General features: G+C 42.6%; 1 protein-coding gene across 1 annotated transcript in view; it reads right to left on the reverse strand.

Moving 5' to 3' along the window:
- phb2a (prohibitin 2a) overlaps positions 1-23,983 on the reverse strand; it is a 70,608-nt gene that overhangs the window by 21,800 nt on the left and 24,825 nt on the right. Inside the window, exons 4-6 of the mRNA XM_084327996.1 lie at positions 22,978-23,057; positions 10,240-10,424; positions 6,019-6,148 (exon numbers count right to left, since the gene is read on the reverse strand). Of these exons, the coding sequence (XP_084184122.1) occupies positions 6,019-6,148; positions 10,240-10,424; positions 22,978-23,057 (395 nt within the window). The remainder of the gene's footprint in view (positions 1-6,018; positions 6,149-10,239; positions 10,425-22,977; positions 23,058-23,983) is intronic.

Below are 23,983 nucleotides of genomic sequence, written 5' to 3' on the forward strand. Positions count from 1 at the left end.
TTCGTCTCTGCGATTACCCATCCAGTCGTCCTTCCCCCCCCAAGGGCAGCCGGGAGCAGACAGGCGTCAACGTGAGCCGCGCCAGGGGACCAATCCAAGTGCTCCTGTCAGTCTTCGTCAAGGACGCCACAGCGTTAGCGATCTGTTGTTGTGCATGTTTTTCCATTGGGTTTATCTTATCGGGGGGGGGGAACCCTTGCGAGCACGGGGAGAACATGCAAACTCCACACAGAAAGGCCTGGGAGATACCCCACCTGGGTACCTGGCATCATGGAAACCTGGTCCCCAAGCGGGAATCGAACCCTGGACCTTCTTGCTGTGAGGCGACAGTGTTAACCACTACACCACCGTTCGTTATTTCTCCCAGAACGCATGTAGGAAGTGGCAATTTAAAAAAGGTGGGACTGCTACCAGTGCACCTCAGGGTTGAACAGATGAAACTGAACCACATGTTCAACATAGTCAATGGTACAGCCCCAAGCTATCTGAAGTCTCAGATCGATATGGTCCATACGCAGCAATGCAGCATGGACACAATACAGGGCTCTACAGTGCGACCATATTGCTTGTATACTTTTTATTTCTCCGCTGAGAATCGTTAAAAAACTACAAGTCCCACATTGCACTCAAGCCAACGGTCCAATCACAGTAGAGTGAAGTGACTGGTTTCATGGGAAATAAAGCAAATGACCAATCGGAAGCTCTCATTTTGCTTGTTTACTTCCTGAAACTCTGCCATTGCGATCAGGGCTCTCGTTTTCCGAGACACCAACTTATTATAGTCTCTCTCTTACCAATAGCAATAGATTTGAGAACACCTAGATTTATCGATAGCAATAGTAATATAACGTTAATGCAACAAAACGAATGCCTTGCTTTGTTAATCATAACGTTGATGCAGTAGCGTATGTCGGTGTGTTGGCTCCTGTAACGGACATGACAATAACATAACGTGTACACATTAAAATTGCGATAATCTATTCTAACATTTTCAAATCGATGCAGTTGAATTTCCCCATTAGGATCGATGCATTGTTACACCCCTACACCAAAGTCACTGGCCCACTGTGTATCTGTGTGTATAATAACTTGGCTAGCGTTATCAACAGCAGAGATGGGCAATAGGGTCCAGCTGCAGCGCCGGACGGCTGGAGTGCAAGCGGTGTGATGTAATTGGCAGACTCGACTGTCAATCAATGGTCTACCTGACACGCAAACTCATAAACAATGTTTCTGTACTGGAGGTGTACAGTATTTCAATAGGCAACCCTGAAAGGATTATTTTTCTAGAAGAGCAACACAGCCAAAACATAAGCATTGTATGCATAAAAGGGGCAAAAGCTAAAGTTAAGTGACTGAACCTTTTGTAGCAGTAGTTTGATTTGATAGTTTATTTGATAGGGACAGCACATGTTAATGAACATCAAGTACAAAATACAAAATGTAAACATGCAGGGTTGTAGCAAGAGCTACATGCACGCACAGTACAAATATACATTTATAAAAAAAAATTAAAAAAAAAATTACTTGAAATATTTTCACTGTGCTCCTAAATATTTTTGGGTGCTCCTAAATTTCTTTGTGTGCTCCTAAATTTTTTCATTTAGGAGCACATGTGCTCCTTGGGAAAAAGGTTAGCGTAGAGCCCTGCAATACCAGGGCCAGTGTTTGCTCCTGTAAGGTGCCGTGGGTTAAGTCTATGGCTCAGAGCTCAGTTTACTACACAGGGATCTCAATGTGGAACATCCTTCCACTAATTATTAACACTTTGAGTGCCAACGACGAGATATCTCGTTTGTTCATGCCGACCGTTCAGTGCCAACGACGCGAGATCTCTTTTTTTTTTTTTTTGCGATTTGAATTCATAATTCATCAATCTAGCCTCACGTTACCACTGCAAACTCTGAGCTCCATTGGGGAAATACCGCCCCCTATCATCTCTCCCTGTGGTACTGCACCCCTTTGGAATGGATTGAATGAAACGCATGAAAAAAAAATCCTGCTTCCACATTTTACTTCTCAGGCAAGTCACCCGAGACGATCAGACTCATTGTGGAGCCCCAGAACAGCGTGGAATACATATTTCCAGTACCCAGCGTTGGATCAATAAACGCGATCGATATTTGGAATGGCGATCAGGAATTGGAATAATCTTTTTTGAGAACATCTGATCTGAGGTAAGGAATTTATTTTACCAGTCTTAGGATAATCAGAGCTTTTTTCACAGAGATATCAACGTGTGCCCTATGCGTGTGCTGATCAGGAAATGAGATAATAGATTTTCAGCCCGCTTCTATAGCGTGCATAAGTACACATATACTATCGATAATCTAGCGTTTATTTGAAAACTATTCATAAATAGGCCGAAAATGAGTTTGTGTATTCCAGAATATTCCAGTAAAGGGCGTTTATCACAGAATCTTTATATTTTCCTGAAACTTTCAAAAAACGAGTTTTTCAAAATGGTATAAACGGAAATGAACCGATTAAAAAACAATCCGTTTCGACAATGTTGACTGCAAACAAGTCATTGATAAGCGACGGCCAGATTATTCCCCACGCCGAGATGGACCCAGGGTAGAAGGCCCGAGTGGATCCGTGCAACGGTGCTCCCGTGGGAGCCGTGTGCGTTTCGGCGAGTTTCTCCCACGCAGTTCCGAGTCTGAGCATTTTCGAGACAGGAAGCCGATTAGGAAAAGCTTCCCCACGCCGAGATGGACCCAGGGTAGAAGGCACGCGTGGATCCGTGCAACGGTGCTCCCGTGGGAGCCGTGTGCGTTTCGGCGAGTTTCTCCCACGCAGTTCCGAGTCTGAGCATTTTCGAGACAGGAAGCCTTTTAGGAAAAGCTTACCCACGCCGAGATGGACCCAGGGTAGAAGGCCCGAGTGGATCCGTGCAACGGTGCTCCCGTGGGACCCGATACGGTGATCCCGTGGGAACCGATTAAGAGGCTAAGATTTTCTCAGGCATTTTCGATGCAGGAAGCCGATTAGGAAAAGCTTCTCCACGCCGAGATGGACCCAGGGTAGAAGGCATGCGTGGATCCGGGCAACGGTGCTCCCGTGGGACCCGATACGGTGCCCCGGGGACCCCTTTTGGCCAGGTTAAGAGTGTCTCAGGCATTTTCGATGCAGGAAGCCGATTAGGAAAAGCTTCCCCACGCCGAGATGGACCCAGGGTAGAAGGCATGCGTGGATCCGGGCAACGGTGCTCCCGTGGGACCCGATACGGTGCCCCGGGGACCCCTTTTGGCCAGGTTAAGAGTGTCTCAGGCATTTTCGATGCAGGAAGCCGATTAGGAAAAGCTTCCCCACGCCGAGATGGACCCAGGGTAGAAGGCCCGAGTGGATCCGTGCAACGGTGCTCCCGTGGGAGCCGTGTGCGTTTCGGCGAGTTTCTCCCACGCAGTTCCGAGTCTGAGCATTTTCGAGACAGGAAGCCGATTAGGAAAAGCTTCCCCACGCCGAGATGGACCCAGGGTAGAAGGCACGCGTGGATCCGTGCAACGGTGCTCCCGTGGGAGCCGTGTGCGTTTCGGCGAGTTTCTCCCACGCAGTTCCGAGTCTGAGCATTTTCGAGACAGGAAGCCGCATTGAAGTGGACGCTGGCACGCAACGGGGTTCTGGGGCACCCGACCTCCGGCACGGAAAGTGTTAAACTGTCAGGATCTAGAGGAATGTTTAAAGGTCAGGTTCGCTCATTAGAGCTGCCGCGGTATTGATGTTTTCCTTACCGCACAAATTTGCAAAATATTTCCTACCGTAGTCTACTCTTTATAGCATATAGCCTGCCTCTAGTCTAAATGTCTATCTTTAGAGGATGACTTTGCAGCATGAATATTGTTTGGGATTCGGCATGCACGCATTCGCTATTAAAAGTGAAACACGGATTCGAAGTCTCCCCTCTGTGTCGCGGGCAGGTGTGGTAGCGGCGCGCCCGCCGGTTACCCCCCCCCGACCCTTTCTTATTATTATTATTATAACGTTACTACTTATGATTACAAAGGCATTCGTTTTGTGGCATTGACGTTATATAGTTACACGTTCGTATTTACCGGACCATAGCAAGGCAAGCGTTACTCAATTCATATCTTAGTTCCTTTCTTTGCTCAGAGCGTGCCGAGTTGTACCCATTCTGCGGTCTGTTAATAAAGTTTTCAATCAGACAAGTGTATAGAACGAAAAGCTTTTATTATAACATTTCGTTGCAGTAAAATCATTATGCCTCGTTCCCTGAGGAGCGACGGTAATCGACTCCGGTCTCCGGTGGGAGCTAACGTACTATTAGCCGTGTTGTGACTGAGCTCTGATCAATGGCTGAGATTCAGGAAGTAAAAGCACTGCAAGATGCTCCAAAGTGTGACGCGTCTCTCTTCTGACCAATCAGTGGTCTGCAATGTTTCACGTGACTTTTCTGGTACCCAATAGGGTCGCTTGGAACCTCGATAGAGGAGTAGGGTATATCTGCAGAGCCGCAAGCCCAACGAGAGGAGGGTACTTTATTTATTATTATAAAAAAACAGCGGTGATGCGGTATTCAGCCTACACTTGCGGTGGACGTGATGTAACAGCGATACCGCGGTAATGCGGTAATCGCGGCAGCTCTATCGCTCATATCTTTTGGGTAAAGTGGCCAGATAGCTGTCAGGTGGTACTTGGCTTATTGTTTTAACACTTTGAACGCCACCCACGAGTTTTCTCGTGTTATTACCCCCCGGGTTGAATGCCCACTCACGAGAATATTCGTTTTATTTTTATTAGCGATCTGAAATCATATTGCATCAAGCAAGCCTACCGTTGGAGATCCAGTCACCCCAGGGGCTCAGATGTGAAAAAAGCACCGCCTATCGTCTCCCAGATGGTAAATCACCCTTTTGGATTGGACTCGATGAAAATGAAGGGAAAAAACACCCCGCACTCCACATTTTACTTCTCACTCATGTAACCGGGGTCTACCAGAGTTCACTCTGGAGCCTCCGAGCCGCGGGGAATATGTGTTTTACTGTATACACGACGGATCAATCAAATGAGCGATTTTTTCGAATGGCGATCGTGAATTGGAATAAACCATTTGGATACCATCTGATCTTAGGTAAGGAATCTATGTCATCAGTATTAGGATAATCAGACCCGTTTTCACAGATATATAAGCTTTTATGCGATTATGGTGATAGGCTGTTTGACTCTGCTCGCGGTCAGGAAATAGGATAATCGATTTTCAACTGGCGGCACGAGCGTGCATTGCGTACACATATACTATCGATCATCTAGCGTTTATTTGAAAACGATTCATAAATAGGCCGAAAATGAGTTTGTGTATTCCAGAATATTCCAGTAAAGGGCGTTTATCACAGAATCTTTATATTTTCCTGAAACTTTCAAAAAACGAGTTTTTCAAAATGGTATAAACGGAAATGAAGTGATAAAAAAACAATCTGCCATGACAATGTTGACTGGAAAATGAGTCTTTGATAAGCGACGGGCAGATTAGACACATAGCCATAATTTAAAAAATAGATTAGGAGATATTAACGTTAACATTGGAGTGGATGTGGGCATTCAAGGGGGTAAAATGGAAAACACGGACTGGCTCTCAAAGTGTTAATGATGGTATAGAAATGCGCTATTTTATGGTATTTGTTCAGGATGTTATAGTTTTGTATTTATTTTATACATGTAGAATATGGATTTCTTGTATTGGACTTTTGGTTTTATGTGTTGTTTTATATGTTATTTTTGTATGTCGTTTGGTCATAACATCTGGGACCATGCTGGAAATAAGTGTCGTCACTTTTGCATGTCATCCCTTGAATTTGTTAGTCTTTGGATCGATAAATAAATTCAATCAATCATTTAATACAGACTATCGATCCATTTGTGACGTGAAATAAATCTCTGACCGGCGCAGATCGGACTTAAGAGGTTAAAATTGTAATAAGTAGGGTCATTTTGTATCTGTAATTTGATAACTTTATTTTTCTTTTCATTGTTTTGTAATCCTGGTCCCGCCCTGCTTACCAACTTGCTTGGCCTCCACGGCGGCAGTGTACTCCCGGCTGAAGCTCAGCTCAGTGATGGCTACATCGTCCAGGATTATGTTGAAGTCTTTCGCCCGCTCAAACAGATCCCGTCTGATCAACAAAGACACCTTGGAGAAGTGGATAAGATAACTTTAATATTACCGACCCGCCCACAGAAAAAAACGTTGTCACGTTGTAGACATAAATAGCAGAGGATCTTGAAAGACCATCAGCAGTGGTGTAGTTCTCACAACATTTACATGTATAATAAAATCTTACTGGACAAGATTACATATATTACGTATAATTAGTGATAATCAAGTAGTGATAATAGTAAGTTACCTGCGCTCGCTGTGTGATGAGCCGTTAGTAGTAGTAGTAGTGATAATAGTAGTTACCTGCGCTCGCTGTGTGATGAGCTGTTAGTAGTAATAGTGATAATAGTAGTTACCTGCGCTCGCTGTGTGATGAGCCGTTAGTAGTAGTAGTAGTGATAATAGTAGTTACCTGCGCTCGCTGTGTGATGAGCTGTTAGTAGTAGTAGTGATAATAGTAGTTAACTGCGCTCGCTGTGTGATGAGCTGTTAGTAATAGTGATAATAGTAGTTACTTGCGCTCGCTGTGTGATGAGCTGTTAGTAGTAGTAGTGATAATAGTAGTTAACTGCGCTCGCTGTGTAATGAGCCGTTAGTAGTAGGGATGGGTACTTTTTTCGGTACTTTAGTCTCTAAAAATGTAATCTACCTACCTCAGTTGTAAAAGAAAATAATTCTAAACTTAATATTTAATAAATAAATGTATTATTATATTATTATTTACATCTTACTGATGTAAAGCACTTTGAACTGTAATCCCCTGTATGAAAGGTGCTATACAAATAATTATTATTTATTTAGAACATGTATATATATTAAGGCTGTCAAATATATCGCGTTATTATCGCGTTAACTCCCGATTCTATTAATGCCACTAATTTTTTTAACTCAAGATTAAAAACTCATTGTGTGTGTGTGAGATATAGAGAGAGAGGGGGGTGAGAGAGATGAGGAAGGGGCAAAAGAGAAAAAGAGCTGGGAGAGTGTGTGTGTGAGGGAGAGAGGGGGGTGTGTGATTAATCAGCCCTTGTGTGTGTGAATGTAACAAGTTCCTAACGTTTTCTTTCCCCTATTATTTCATGCACACTTTATTCATTGTTTTAAATTATTATTTTCTTTTAAGTTATTTTGTGCATCACTCTGTTTTGAATTTGATGCAAATTTGCAATGCATGAGGGTCATCCTTTTGTGTTAAATGGCTGCACAAAGCAAGCATTTGTTGACTCTCATGGTGATAAGAGTATTAAAACTTGGAACTTGAAAAAGATCTGTTTAAGGTAAAAAAAAAAAATTAAATAAAAATGCGATTAATTTGCGATTAATCGCGAGTTAACTATGGACAATCATGCGATTAATCGAGTTAAATATTTTAATCGTTTGACAGCACTAATATATATATATATACACAGTCAGTCACACACATCTTTAAATAAATGTTATGTTTATTTAAGAAAATATGTTTAAAGGGGAACTATTTGACTATTTCTTTCACTATTTGGGCACTTTTACACAATTCCTGTGAGTTTATGGAACACCTCTGTAATTTTAAAAATGTTTTAATTCATTGTTTTGTATTTCTAATCAAGTCCTCAAAAACAGCATTTTTCTACCTCAAGATCTTAAGCCGTTTTGAGCCTGGGCTCCAACCACAGTGGTAAACCTGAACCACCGCCTGAACATTATCATGCAGCGGTGTCTCTCTGACATCACAAATCAGCACATCTTCAGATGACTCAGTTCAGTGAGGGTGAATATTGTGAGAGGAGAATTGGAAGAATGCGCCAATGAGAATTAGAGACATAGATAATATTAATATAAGTCCACATAGATAGGAAACAATGCTAAACACTGAAAAAGGCCATTTATAAGATAGTTCCCCTTTAACAAATTAACTAAAAAAAAGGTACACATCTATATATTTAAATACAAAATAAATAAAGGTATTGTATTTTACAAAATAACAAGTATAAAGTCAAATACACATGTATATATTTAAATAACAAATAAATGAAAGTATTTTACAACTGATTAAACAAACAATCTAGCAGCAATGAACTACTCTGCTGCTGATTGAGTATTCTAGCATTTCTTTTCGCTCCACACTCAGTGTCTTTGGAGAAGACCCGCTCTGCCGCGGTGTTTGGTCTTACATAACAGCCTGTAGCTTGTCACATGCGCTATACTCTTCTGTCCTCCTGACTGCGCTTGCAAACGTTAGGGAGCTAACGCTATGTCCGACGATTAGCTAACGTTAATAATGTTAAATAAGTTACAAATATGTGAAACTATGGAAGGAGTAAGCCGACCGCTAAAAAGAAAACCCACCGCGGAAGTTTGGACTCTTTGGAGATAGTAGTGTTTCAAGAGCAGAGGTGGAAAATGAGCTACACTTTCTAACAACCTGCACAGTGTGCCCACTGTACCAAGATATCAGAGACATATACACTCCCCATGAATTGCAAACACCCAAAGAGAGTTTGAAAACATGTATTGTGCCGTTGACATTAACGTGCGGTTTCGTGAAACAAAACGTGACGTCAGACTTTTTTTTCTCTCTCATTACAGACAATAGGCACTGTTACAAAGGATCAGATTAAACCGAATATATATATTTATTGATTGATATATATTGCATAGTATTTGTATATCGTTTGATATCCCTTGTATATTCCTTGTACATATACACGGAATATCCCTTTAGCCTAGTACAGACCATAATATTTCATTCTCCTATTGGACAGCGGTCCACAGGCGCCAGGGCCATGCCTCCAGAGTCAGGTTCAAGGCCACCGTCAAGACATGTCTGTACATGCCCGGCCTTGCCCAGGGATACGAGACAGAAATGAGGTTGGCACTAGATTGTTCGCCGTGCATATAAATATGGCGCAGGTGAATACAGAAGTAGAGTTACCCAATAAGTTGAAGCCTCACCCACGATACTCCGTGCGGTGAAGTATGGCCTGTTTGGCCCCAAATAAGAGCATTGAGACCGCGTGCGAATTAATAACTGAATTGTCAGAGTTTGGCGCTATACCGTCGAGTGCGACATATTTCTATTAAGTCAGTAATAGTCTATTTGTGTATAGTATATCGTGCAGCTAAAGTTCTACAGTGACCAGCATCACCAACGCTTCCTCGTACCAGCTAGAGTGCTTATCCAGGCTGGGCTGCTTTCATGGCGCTTTCACCCGAGGAGACCTAGACGAGAACCGTGTGGACATGTACACTGGATTAATCTACCCGACGACTACATAGCCCTTTGCGGCTGGATTATATTTGTTTTGGTCCTGTGATTTATGGAGCGGAGAATCGCCGACGCCTACATGTGTGGGATTTACCCTGTGAGGAGCCACGTCGAGTCTGCGCCTCAGAGAGCCTGAGGCCGGCTAGCTTTCTTCACTGTGGAGCTACAGTCTACGGAGAACAGCTGTATTCGTCTGTGGATCAAGAGACTATTGCACCGTCTCCTGTACTTGGAGTCTCCTTAGTCATCGTTGACCAGACTCTCTACTACCGACAGATCCTCTACCCCTGCTGGCTTACAACCGGGGGGACCCTTCCAGTATCTCCCGCTATATATTACTAGTGTACAATAGATATAATTCCCTAAGATTCAGGTTGTATAATTACCTCCTGCGTAACCAGAGAATGGACACTCATTATTGATTTGCCTACGCACATTCCTTTGCCTTATAAGCGCATCCAAAGTAAAATAGAGAAGTATATTATGTACCTTTTGCTGCAATAAATACTTAATTACCACTTTGTGTGGAACCGATTCATTGTGGGAAGTGTTCATCATATTTATATATCATGTACTGTATGGCCAGTAATTAAAGTACATAAAGCGGTAGTGGTTTAATGATACCATACTTATCAATAGTCAGGGAATTGTACCCCTCAGTTACAGGCACCGTTGGATCTCACGTGAATCGATACTCTGTAGTACCGACGTGTTAAAAGTACCGAATTCGGTACCCATCGCTAGTTAGTAGTAGTGATAATAGTAGTTACCTTGCTCGCTTTGTAATGAGCTGTTAGTAGTAGTAGTGATAAAAGTAGTTACCTTGCTCGCTGTGTAATGAGCCGTTAGTAGTAGTAGTAGTAGTGATAATAGTAGTTACCTGCGCTCGCTGTGTGATGAGCTGTGAGGCGTTGAACTTAGCCACAACACTCTTTAACACCTCGTTGACGATGGAGGGCAGGACTCTCTCGTCGTAGTCCTTACCCAGCTGCTGGTACATGATGGGCAGGTTGGCGGCCACCGGCCGTGACAGGACACGCAGGGCAATGTTCACCATCTGCAGATCTGGACGCACAACGGCACAGGACAACATGACTAATCAATCCTACACCAATAGGTCAAACCAGGACGGTAAACTGGGAGTATTGCTAGGCTGGAAAAGCTATGCCTCCTAAAGTGTGAAACGGAAGTACAGAAATACTGGCTACAGGCTTTACGTTTTCCGGTCCGCCCTGATCAGTTTATAGTCCCCAGCGAAACAAAACAAGCAGACGCTTGTAAATCTCGAAAACAAGACAATGGCGTTATCAGCGGACATTTTCAACAAAACAATTATAGAAACGTGTGAAGTGCACAATATTTCCTCGTTTAAGCCACTGCAACGGCTTTGCCTGAACAATTTGCTACATGACCGGGACGTTCCCGCTTGTTTGCCGACAGGATTCGGGAAAAGTTTGGTTTTCCAAACATGGCCAACGGCATGTAGCATATTAGCAAAGACTTACGGCTATTCCAAATGGCACAAAGAGCCTATTGTTTGAGTGGTTTGTCCACTAATGTCCATTATTGAGGACCAAGTACGTGCCCTTAATAGTAGGGCTGCAACTAATGATTATTTTGGTAGTCGACTAATCTGTCGATTATTTTTTCGATTAGTCGACCAATTATAACAATTATATATATATATTTTTTTGCACTACCTATCTTTGTGAAAGTGGCTTCTCAGCTCTGGTCCAGCTGAAGACAGAGCAGAGGAACAGATTGGACATTGAGCATGACCTCAGAGTTGCTTTGTCTACCATCACCCCAGACTTTGAGACTCTTGTCAGGACCAAACAACATCCCCAGTTATCCCATTCGTTTCCTGGGATGTTAAGCTAAGAAGTCTGCTAAGAAGGATATATTATTTATTATTATTATTATTTTATTTCATTGTGTTTTTAGCCCTAGTTGCACTTTTGTTGCAACCCCAGTTATCCCATTAGTTCCCCCAAACTTACTGTCGGTCTGTTATGTTAAGGTAAGAAGTCTTCAGCTGGACCAGAGCTGAGAAGCCACTTTCACAAAGATAGGTAGTGAAAAAAAAATTTAAACGAAGAAGTCTGCGTCGACGAGTTTTTATGATCGACATCATCGATTGTCGACTAATCGTTGCAGCCCTACTTAATAGTAAAGGGATATCGGCAGCCTGTGCCGGAAAAAGCGGAGAAGTGGCCGACCAAATCTGCTTCAAACCCCAATATTCCAGCAGCGGTTAATTGGAATGCCTATAGACCAGGGGTCTCAAACTCACGACCCGCTGGATGATATTTTGCGGCCCCCTACTTGACAAAGTTTAGTGTTAGTGCGGCCCGCACGCAACTGTTTGCCGAGTTGTTGCGCGAGAGTTGGAAGTTTTATTTATTTTATCACTTGTAGGCTACCATAGCGCAGGCTCATGACAGCAACCAGGGCTCTACGCTAACCTTTTTCACTAGGGGCACAGGTGCTCCTAAATGAAAAAATTTAGGAGCACACAAAGAAATTTAGGAGCACCCAAAAATATTTAGGAGCACAGTGAAAATATTTCAAGTAACAGTTTTTTTTTTTTTAATAAATGTATATTTGTACTGTGCGTGCATGTGCAAATGGGAACGGGACACACATCTGTGCAATAGCACATACCACCAAAGTCACTGGCCCACTGCGTGCGTGTGTGTGTATCATCTGCGTGTGCAAACGGGAATGGGACAGACATTTGAACTATTAAGTGATTAATGCCTACTGTGGCAAAGTTGTAGCCAACAACTAGGCCTAATAAGAAAGGCAGTGACATTGAACAAAAAGGAGACACTGGCTTTACAACCAAGGCCATCAGTAGAGGGGGGAGCTAGTGTTGCTCTTCTAGAAAAATAATCCTTTCAGGGTTGCCTATTGAAATACTGTACACCTCCAGAACAGGCGCGCTTTCAGGGGTCGGGTTTTGATGAAATTTACCATGTTTATAACTTCTGTCAAAACCTCATTCAGCTCAGGGCTAAGCTGTCTTGACGCTGGCGCCTCTGTGAATTTACAGTGCGTCCATTGCGCGTTTGGCGAGACCCCCTTGATGAGCGCCTGTAGCCCCCTCCTTTTCCCTGCCATGGCCTGCGCACCGTCAGAGCAAAAGCCCACACAGTTCTCCCATTTCAGTCCATGTTCTGTCAGGTAACTGTCAATAATTTTGAAGAGCTCATCAGCTGTCGCTCTGTTTTTGACATATTTGCAAAACAGCAGATCTTCACTCAGTGACTGGGAATTTACAAAGCGAACATAGGAAATAAGCAAACAGTCTTTATTGCTGTCAGTCTTTGACAAGGCAACACGCATGTCATCCTCAAGGCTCAACTTGGCCCTATATTTTGTTTTCAGAGCTGTCATGGATGAAAAGCCAGCTTCACACATATGTGGTGCTGAATGGTATCAACACCTTAACTGCTGCATCATGAGATACTTGGTACTCAGCACCACACTCTGAAACTAGCTCTCCAGGTGGTATCAGATGAGATTTCAATGAGTTCTTCCAAGAGTTTGGATGGAGATGTGTCAGGAAGCTTTGTCTCAATGTTGTCTGTAAAGTTTTTTTTATCGAGAGTAACTTGGTGATCCTTTTCTGTGTTTTATTAAATAATGATTTTCAGATTTTGAGAAATGGTCAAACTTATCCAAATATGGTATTTTCATGGAGAACAGTGCAGCTGCAACAGATAGCACTTTAGTGATAATTTTCTGTGATAAAAATAAAAATCGTTTTTTATTTTATTTTATTAATCTCAAGGCCCCCCCCGTCATGCCTCTGCGCCCCCCACTTTGAGAAACACTGCGTTAGTGACTTGTTTGAAACGTGATTCCGGAGTGATACCAAGTAAAGTGGAAGGAAAATGCATCCTCGCTATCTCCTCTGCGAGCAGTGCTCTGCATGTCCGGCTGCACTGCCACACTGTCAGTGTACCTAGAGAATATCTAGACAGCGCCTCTATAACAGACGGTCCTGCACAGTAGCGCAGCGACCGGAACAGGAAGTTGAGACGCTACTTGTAAATACACCTGCTATCGTCCGAGACTTGTTTGTATATTGTTTTCTTCTTTTATTAAACTGGATGGAACAAATGGAATATCGTTCTTATTTATATACAAACATCTGGATGTAGTCCAACGGATATGATCAGTGGATCAGAGGAGGACGACGAGGTGCGCAAACAGACCACGGAGAAAGTCGGATAGTCGATGGAGCCGTCAGCAAACACGGCACCTTGTCGACTTAAAGGACCAGGACACTGTTAACGTCGACAATTGGTATGGATTTTTTGCTTTCATGTAAAGGATAATTTCATTGGATTATAGTGGACTTTTATTATTAGTTCCAACGGAAGATGCCAAAAGGGATTATTTTTTTTGAACTACAGCTGTAGTCTGAAGTAATTTTTATACATTGGAAGCAAGCTATTAATTATTCACCCAAATAACTGACAATGGTGCTTATAAATGCAGAGTGCCCTATTGAGGATTGTGACTATGTAGCTGAGCATGTAGCGGCGGCCATGTCGAGTGTACACCAGGGTTTCCGTTAGAATTTTTTTTTGCAGGTCCGAGTGTCCGGTAGATTTCAATCTACCGGACAAATGGGATAAATTCCGGTCAGAGTTTATTGAGCTAAAAAACAATTGATAGGCCTATATAAAGAGTGACATCATCAAGGCATTTATAATATTTTAACTTAAAACTAGGCTACTTTTGCGTATAGTCATTAATATATTCCAAAAAAAATAAGTCCCTCGAGACTTCGTGCTGCTGCCGACTTGAGGTGTCGGTGGGCAGTCTGCCCGACATTAAACAGCAGTCTGTTATAATCACATTTTTATGAGCTAACGAATTCCGTTATATTGGACATTTGTATTAATTATATCAAGCGAAGAACTGAGAAATTTGGCAGAGAGAGACGGCAACATTATCGTGGGTTTGCGTGATGACTCCACCTCCCAACAACTTGGTGCTGCTGCTCATAATGTCCGGTGAAAATAATTCCCTCTAAGCACAATTTGATTATTTGAATTGTATTAAAATAGACTAAAATTAAATAGCCTATGCGATGAACGAAACAATCATTACATTTGTTTCATCGTTGCTTCACCAAGCAGCCGGTCTAATAATGACACCGCTGTGTCAGCGCGAGCTGGCTGTTAGATTTACGTGAAGCATGGAGCTGCAGACCGACAGAGCAGCGGTGTTTTTAGGTCCGGTCCGGTCTGGGCTCAGCAGCGCCGCCCACCCAACAGCTGAATTGCCAATGGCTGAATTGGAGTACTGCATTCTGTGGGGCTGCAGATGGATGCTTCTCACAAATCTAGGAGCAGCAAGCTCGGGCTGACACAGCGGTGTCATTATTAGACCGGCTGCTTGGTGAAGCAACGATGAAACAAATGTAATGATTGTTTCGTTCATCGCATAGGCTATTTAATTTTAGTCTATTTTAATACAATTCAAATAATCTAATTGTGCTTAGAGGGAATTATTTTCACCGGACATTATGACCGGAGAGATTAAATATGTCGGACTTCAACAGATTTTGCCGGTCAAATACCGGTAATTACCGGCTAACGGAAACGCTGGTGTACACGCCACTATACATGTCGCAGGCGCAGCCCCCTGGGTGCCGGGCGCAAATGCTAAAATGGAGAAGCTAAAGCGTCCCTCCATAGCACTGGACGGAACGGGCGAGGCCTGGTCATACTTCGTAACCCGCTGGGGTGAGTATAAAACAGGCACCAAGCTGGTCGGGCCAGACATAGTTTCACAGCTCCTTCAGGCGTCACCACCGGCCCCTTTGGACCCGGGAGAAGATCCCCCACCGGGGCCCACTGTGTCGTCCCCTGCACCTAGGGCGGACTTACGCCGATCGACCAGGGCGACCAGAGTGCCTGCCTGGCACAGGGACTATTCCATGGGCTAGTCACATAATGGACACATGATTTATAGTCACATAACCTGGGTGTGGGTTATACGGGTATTTGTCCACATTTTTGTGTGTTCGTTTATTATTATTTCTCAGCCTTTACACAGTATGTTAAAGACTCTGGGGGAGATAGAGAATATCTAGACAGCGCCTCTATAACAGACGGTCCTGCACAGTAGCGCAGCGACCGGAACAGGAAGTTGAGACACTACTTGTAAATACACCCGCTATCGTCCGAGACTTATTTTTATATTGTTTTCTTCTTTTATTAAATTGGATGGAACAAATGGAATATCGTTCTTATTTAGTACTCTGCTCTGGTCCAATCACATTCAGCGTCCCGTCAGCGTCCCCCCCCCCCCCCCCCACCCAATCTGCGAATCAGATGCAGCAGAGTAGGGCGAGTCTTAAACAGTCTGAGTCAGAGCAGAGTTGACAGCGCATCTACAGTAGCCTCGCTCCCAGTTTTATCTCCGTGAGATAAATGTAGCTAGTAGCCTAGTTTCGCCAGCAGAAAAATATGGCATGTTCAAAGATGGTCAGTAAAAGAAAAGTCGACTGCAATTCAAAGGTGAATGGACTGAAAAATATGCGTTCAAATATGCATTCATCCTGAGTCCCAGCACCAAACCAATGTGACTAATATGCCAAGAAACGGTAGCTCTTGTGAAGGGTTGCAATTTGAAACGCCACTACGAAACAAAACAGTTAAATTTTAATGCAACCTTTCCTCAAAAAATTCAGTGCTAAAAACCACAAAAATAAATGGAATGAAATAATCATATCAAGCTGCAAGCAGAATTATTGTTAAATCTATGTCACAATGAGAAAAAGCCACCAAGTCCTCACTCAGTGGCATGGGTGTTGGCTAAACACAAGAAGCCATTCTCTCTTTCTGATGCATACATAATAAAATAATGTATGACTGAAGTGATGGAGACTATGTTTGAAGGCAAACAAAAGCAAATCCCCTCAGATCGCACAGCAACCAGAATAACTGAAATACTGGCTGGTGATTTGATTAAACAGCTTTGCGATAGAAAGAAAAATGCAGTGCATTTCCATAGCCGTGGATGAGTCCACTGACACCACTGAGAAGCCTATGTTCTGAAGAACCGTTCATGTTCTGAAGACCTGTTCATGTTCTGAAATGTTATTGCTAAAGCTTGAGAAGATTGGATCAGTTCAGTTGTACTTTTTTTTTGATTACTTGAAACCCTTTTTTTGTGGAATATTTGATGCAGCCCAGCCTCACCCAGACTCTACCTCCAGCGGCCCCCAGGTCAATTGAGTTTGAGACCCCTGCTATAGACTAAGTACACACTGATTAAAGTGGTAAGTCAAATGATCTGATCTTTACTGTTTTATATGATTTAACGAGTGGTGGTCACTGCTGTTTTCAAGTCCAATTGTTCTCTAAGATTGTCAAATGCGAGGAGAGCACACAAATTTATAAAGAAGGCATTAACTTTTAATGGGTAATATACTCTGTTATAATCCCATACAAATAGCAAATTGACTGGCTTAATGCACAAAGAAAACACCACATTTGGAGTAGTCTTCCCTTGTACACATAAACAGTACTGTATATTTGTAGATCTGGTATGTCATAAATGTCTAGATGCAACAGTACCGTCTACCTGTATGTCATGTATGTTATGATGAATTGAAAATGGGGGACCCCTTAACAATTGTGTGTATTGAGCTGTACTGTATTATACCCATTCTGCAATAAGATTTTCAATCAATCAATGGCCAGTGCTTTCCAGAGGAAGACAAAGTGTTTTCTTTTGTGCATTTGCCCTCTCGTTGTTGATTATCACCATGGTCGGCTGGCTTGAACTTGAAGTTTAGCTTAAAACGCATGCAGCTTTATACTTTTACCACCTTGAGACTTTTTTCGATTCAGCAGCATCCTTTTATTTCTAAAAGAGAGACCATGTTGAGTGGCTTGTATTTTCATTGTAGGCATGCAAGTTCAAACATGTCATGTCCAAATGTCATATCTAGCTGTCTGTACAGGCTATTTAATGGCACATTTTTATATTATTCCTTGCACAAGGCTTAATATTTCTCTTTTCTAACAGGGGCGTGGGGCAGCGGTGGCCTAAAGGTTAGAGAAACAGGTTTGTGACCGGAAGGTTGCCGGTTCGATCCCCGGGACCGGCAGGAACACCAACCGCTGAAGTGCCCTTGAGCAAAGCACTTAACCCCCAACTGCTCCAGTGGAGTTGCTCAGTGGCCAATGGTGTCAACTGTGGTTGTACTGGGCAGCTCCCAGGTGTGAATGGAACTGTGTGAATGTGAAGCAGGGCGTTCCTGAAAAAGAGCATCTGTGCTCAGCAAACCTACCCTGGGTAAATAAAGGCTAAAAAAAAAAAGAAAAAAAGCAGGAAGCTCAATTCCGGAAGTGGTGTGGACTGGTTGGGGAACTCCGCTCAATCCTCCCAAAGTCTGTGCCAGTACTTGCGGTCACTGCTACCGCATCAAAGAGGACCAGACAGGACATCATCAAGCACATGGGACTGACCAACTGTGTAGAGATTGTCCAGTCTCCAGATCGGGCCAATATCAGGCTGGCATCAAAGAGGGCGGTGTCAGATCCAGTCAAGACATTCTCATGGCTCTGTAAATAACTCATGCTTAAGGGACCCAGGTCCCTTAATATACTGCAAGAGCATTTGACACATTAAGCCTTTAGCATAAAAAAGGAATAGGAATAACTTTGCACCCACTGATGTGTGGCATGTAAAATCAAATGGGCTGTACGCTAGGCCTTTTCACTAGGGGCACACATGCCCCTAAATGAGAAATTTAGGGGCACAGAATATTTTTTAGGGGACAATTTTACCATTATAGTGCAAAAAATATGTTCCTCCTGCCTCATTACTATGGTCCTTTTATTTAACATTTAAGTGAGTTTGTTTTCAGGTTTGTATCTTTTATAATGAACCAACTGAGAAAGTGTGTAAATCACGAATAGAACAAAAACAACAAACTGTGTGTGTGCGCACGCTTGTAGTGCTCCTTGAATGAGATCACCACAACACACACACCAGTGCATTAATCAGGAGGACAAGAAACTCTGCATACCTTTGTTTCACAATGAAAAGCTTTATAAATAAAATGAATTATTATTATTGTAAATAACCCCATGAAAGGTTTATTATTTTTATGGGTAATTACCCGCTTCATATTTGTGATGTTACTGGTTTCAGGGTGTGCCTAAAGTGATCAATGTGTTGGGCCGTTTATAGAGATCTATGCCAATTAATGTTTATGTATATCCGGGACTTTTTTTTTTTATAAGAATTGAGGTATTTGTATATGTGACCTTTATTTTGAAAACAGTGTTGCGACGCAACCTTGTTTAAGTTTGTGCTTGACAGTGAAATGTTCAGTTCAACTTAGCTCGAAGGAAAGACTCTAATCAAAAAGGTTTAATTGACCCGTATGAGGCTCTTACGGTAGGACTTTGATTGTTTATAGAAGAGGAATGTAATACTATGCAAAACGAGAAATAAACAGTGATTTTACCAGCAGTAAGTTGCAAGCCACTTTCATATGGGGAACCGTGACAATTATTAGTATTATCTTATTTGCATATTGTCTCATTATTAGATAGATAGGTTGATACTTTATTGATCCCCGGAGGGAAATTTAAGTAGACTGTATTTAAGTATTGAAAAATGTCCCAATAGTGGGCGACTCACCTAATGCATGGCTGAACCTGAACGTTAGAAGTGTGTCGCCGTCAATCATCACTGCCAGATCCGACTTAATTTAATCGGCTATGTAGAGCTGCCGCGGTATTGATTATTTCCTTATCGCACAAATTTGCAAAATATTTCCTACCGCCGCAGTTTTTACCGCACGCACACAAAAAATTAAAAAAAAAAAGTTTGAATGCATTTTTTTTTTAGTAGTAGTCTACTCTTTATAGCATATAGCCTGCCTCTAGTCTAAATGTCTATCTTTAGAGGATGACTTTGCAGCATGAATATTGTTTGGGATTCGGCAAGCACGCATTAGTTATTGAAAGTGAAACACGGATGCGCAGTTCACTCGGTGTCGCGGGCACCCCCCCGACCCTTTCTTATTATTATTACTATAAAGTTACTACTTTATAATAAAGGCATTCGTTTTGTGGCATTGACATTATATAGTTATGCGTTCAATAACATCAGCGTATTTACCGGACCATAGCAAGCAATACTCTATTCATATCTCAGTTCCTTTCTTTGCTCAGAGCGTGCTGAGTTGTCCCATTCTGCGGTCTGTTAATAAAGTTTTCAATCAGACAAGTGTATAGAACGAAGGGCTTTTATTATAACATTCGTTGCAGACAGTAAAATCATTATGTCTCGTTTAGTACTCCTGAAGAGCGATGATAGTCCACTCCGGCGGAGAGTTAAAGCTAACGTTATTAGCTGTTGTGATGAACTGACATTCAGGACGTAAAAACGTGTGACGCGTCTCTCTTCTGACCAATCAGTGGTCTGCAATGTTTCACGTGACTTTTCTGGTACCCAATAGGGTCGCTTGGAACCTCGATAGACGAGTAGGGTATATCTGCAGAGCCGCAAGCCCAACGAGAGGAGGGTAAATTATTATTATTATTATAAAAAACAGCGGTGACGCGGTATTCAGCCTACTCTGCGGTGGCCGTGATGTAACAGCGATACCGCGGTAATGCGGTAATCGCGGCAGCTCTACGGCTATGGTCTCTTTATCTCTCCACATCGGACGTGATTGTCATAAGATGGACTGATATCCGCTCCGTTCTTCTTGCAGAGCAAAATTAGCGGCTTAAACTTATTGAAAGGAAGTTCTTTGGCGATGCCACATTCAGTTTCGATTCGATTGTTCGCTAGGAATTATGGGATTTGGTGTTGGACGCAGACGGGACATGGTATTTAATCACACGATAGACTACAACTACCAAGTATATAGCGTGGCCCAGATCCACTTCACACAAATCTTTTTTCCACACAGGCAGCTCCGCAGTAAATTCATTCATTGCCGACAGATTTTTTCATAGCACCGCAACATTATGTCGCACTGTACAGCCCTGGTTGTAGGCTAATGTTTTACTATTTTTTTATCCAATTTGTATGGATTAATTTAGGAGTGAAATGCGAATGAAGGGTTGAAATCACTACTCGCAAGGTCGCCCCCAAATATTATTTTCCACTCGCACGGGCCAAATTAAGGGGCAATTCGCGATAATCTTGTCGCAAATTGACATTTGTCTAGTGTTTTTCTTTTCCTAAATCAAACTGACTTTTCAGGGATATTTATTGAAAATTGTATTGTATTAACAGATTGCAGAATGGGTACAATACAGTACAGCTCAATACACACAATTGTTAAGGGGATGCAGACCAGAGAAAGACTTTCGTCTCGTTTACATCAGGTTCCCCCATTTTCAATTAATCATAACATATATGACATACAGGTAGACAAATGTCCAATATAACGGAATTCGTTAGCTCATAAAAATGTGATTATAACAGACTGCTGTTTAACACTTTAATCGCCAAGGACGCCGTAACTCGTCATTCCCCGCCATGCTTAATCTGCCAATGACGCCGTAACACGTCATTGAGATCAATATTTCAAAAATCTGTGATCGCAATCATATTTCTCCCGCGGAGACTTGAGATCTACTGTTGATCCCCTCTCAACTCTCCAACGGTTCAAGAGCGCCATCTGGTGGCCGATCGGCGGATCGCCCAAACCAAAAACGGAAACTGGTGCTCATCCAAATTCGGTCCGACCACTCGCTATAGGTCCCGGGACTCGAGCTTGACACAATGGATAGCGATCCGTTACCAATAACTCGATAAAGAACATGATTTGGACGTATATACTATTATACAACCTGGAGATGGATCACATATTTCAACATCCCATAATAGGAATATTTTTGCTCCACGCTCATCGCCCAACGGCCCGAGGAGACTGGGGTAAGTTTCAGCGTTTATGTTTACCGTGTTCGATACAAACTGCTCTAATGATCATATCACCCACACTACATGAATCATCTAACGTTGGCCACGGAATTATAAACGACCCCCCCCCCCATCCGGTCAACATCAGATGATAAGTAGTAACTTCTAGAAGCACGTCCATTTGAAATTTTGTATCTGGCGCCGATCGCTATCAAACTGTATTTGATCATCAATATAATGCATTTAGGGCTATAAATCACGTTCTGCAGAATGCTGCAGAAAACGATAAAAACATATTATACTTTAGACCGTATTTTAGTATGAATATGTGAATGAAAAAGTATAACGTTCCTACATCCTGAACGATAGATAATTGACGTTGAATGGGCCATAGTAATGTCAATTTAGCAATACAATTTAAAAAGTTATAGCCCTGCAAAAAAGGGGAACTTCTCCATAGACAAATAGAGCTGGCAGAGGATGGTATAAGGAGTCACGAGGGACTTATTTTATTTGGAATATAATGACTTTATACGCAAAAGTAGCCTAGTTTTAAGTTAAAATATTATAAAACGACATGCCTTGAGGATGTCACTTTATATAGCCTGCCTATCAATTGTTTTTAAGCTCAATAAACTCGGACGGGAATTTCTCCCATTTGTCCGGGAGATTGAAATCTTGCAGGACACGGAGACCGGCACCAATATTTTCTAACGGAAACCCTGGTCTGGGGGTGTTGCAAATGTGGATTTTATGGTGTTTTTTGTTCTGGATCTATTGTGATTAGAGCTGCCGCGGTTACCGCATTACCGCGGTATCGCTGTTACATCACGCCCACCGCAGAGTTAAGCTGAATACCGCATCACTGCTGTTTTTTTATAATAATAATAATAATAATAAGAAGAAAGGGTCGGGGGGGGGGGGTAACCACCGGGAGCTACCACCCCTGCCCGCGAGTGAAGGGCGCACGACCAGAGGGGAGACTTCGAATCCCTACCCGCCTCTCCCCGTGAGGGAGAGGAGAGTTGGGAACCGCGGCGGCGTGCGAGGGGCCGGAGCCACACCGCGCTCAGGTTTTATGGTTCTCGTTAAGTCGGGCTCGCCCGGTCTTCCCCGGTCGCGGCTCACCCATCCTTTCGGGGGGGATCCGGACACCGGTCGGGACAGAGCTCTGGGGACTACAGGTATTCACTCTTGGTCGACGGGAAGGGGAGAGAGGCGCGCACCTCAGCTCCTCAACAGACCCATCCACAGTCTACCTCGAGTGAGCCTCACGTTGTACCTCACTGCAAGCGTCAATAAACAGTGTTCACTGTTCAGTAGCCTATGTTGTCTGTGTTTCACTTTCAATAACGAATGCGTGCTTGCCGAATCCCAAACAATATTCATGCTGCAAAGTCATCCTCTAAAGATAGACATTTAGACTAGAGGCAGGCTATATGATAAAGAATAGACTACTAAAAAAAAAAAAAAAAAAAAAAAAATGCATTCAAACTTTTTCCTTTTCTTTCCGGTTACCGCAGCGGTTTGAATAGCTTCGCAAATTTGTGCGGTAAGGAAAAAATCAATACTGCGGCAGCCCTAATTGTGATGTTCCTTCTTGACTTGTAGCCCATGGGGGAAATTACTTATGATTTCTGGCTATACAAATACATTTGATTCGATCAGCCTGTTTACCTTCAGATCTACTCACCTTTGCTTCCAGTGAGGGATGAAATCTTCCTGGGCTTTGCTCTGATGTCATAGATAACTGGGTACTGGATCCATGGTATCCTGTTAATGAAAAATAAGAACAGGTGTACTCAGGCTTACACACACTGTTTAAAAAAGACCATACCAGTCTTTTTGACATGTGGGTTCTAAGTCATTCTGGCCTTGATCCAAGAAATTTACTTTCCCACCAGAATCTTTTACAGTTACTGAAGAATTTGGTAGCTATTTTCTACCAATTCACAACTGCCATAGGATTCCAGTGTATCTGAAAATGTGTCTTAAAACATACCCAGAAACCCATGACAGGCTTCCCCGTAAGCCGCACCAAGCCTGTTTAAACCAGGCTGCAGCATCCAGCTTGTTCACAGTTAAGGCGAATCATTGGCTAGTGATGGGTTGAACAGGTTTTAAATAGGGATGTCCCGATCCGATCCGTATGGGCATTCAACCCGCGGGGGGTAAACCAGAGAAAACTCTGGTTGGGCATTCAAAGTGTTAATATCAAAGATTGATAGTATTTTAAGTTGCTTAAAAAGAGGAGCAGATGGTTCATGGTGATTAGAAGTAGTGGCAAGCCTTGTGAATTTATTTTGCAAGAAAAGTTTATGGAGAAGTAAGAAAAGTACTGGCCCAAATAATATTACAATATGATAAATATGGGTATATCAAACTATAATAAAGTGTCAAAAAACTAGTTGGCAGTAGGGCTGAACGATTAATCAATTTTAAATCAAAATCGCGATTTGGAATGATGCAATTAGCTAATCGCAATTTTCTTTTAATAATTGCAATTTTTTATTTTTTTTAACCAGGAAGTCCCATTGAGATACAAGATCGGTTTGGGAGAGGGAGGTAAGGGGTTTTAGATTGTGTGTTGTGAAGTTTAGACTTCAGAGAGGGAGAGTAAAGTACAGAAAAAAATGGTACCGTTGGGTACCGGTATCGATTCCCAGGTCAAAAGAAACATTTTCAAGCCGCATTTTACA

Source organism: Notolepis coatsorum (assembly GCF_963971535.1).
Source record: "Notolepis coatsorum genome assembly, chromosome: 13".
Taxonomy (NCBI): domain Eukaryota; kingdom Metazoa; phylum Chordata; class Actinopteri; order Aulopiformes; family Paralepididae; genus Notolepis; species Notolepis coatsorum.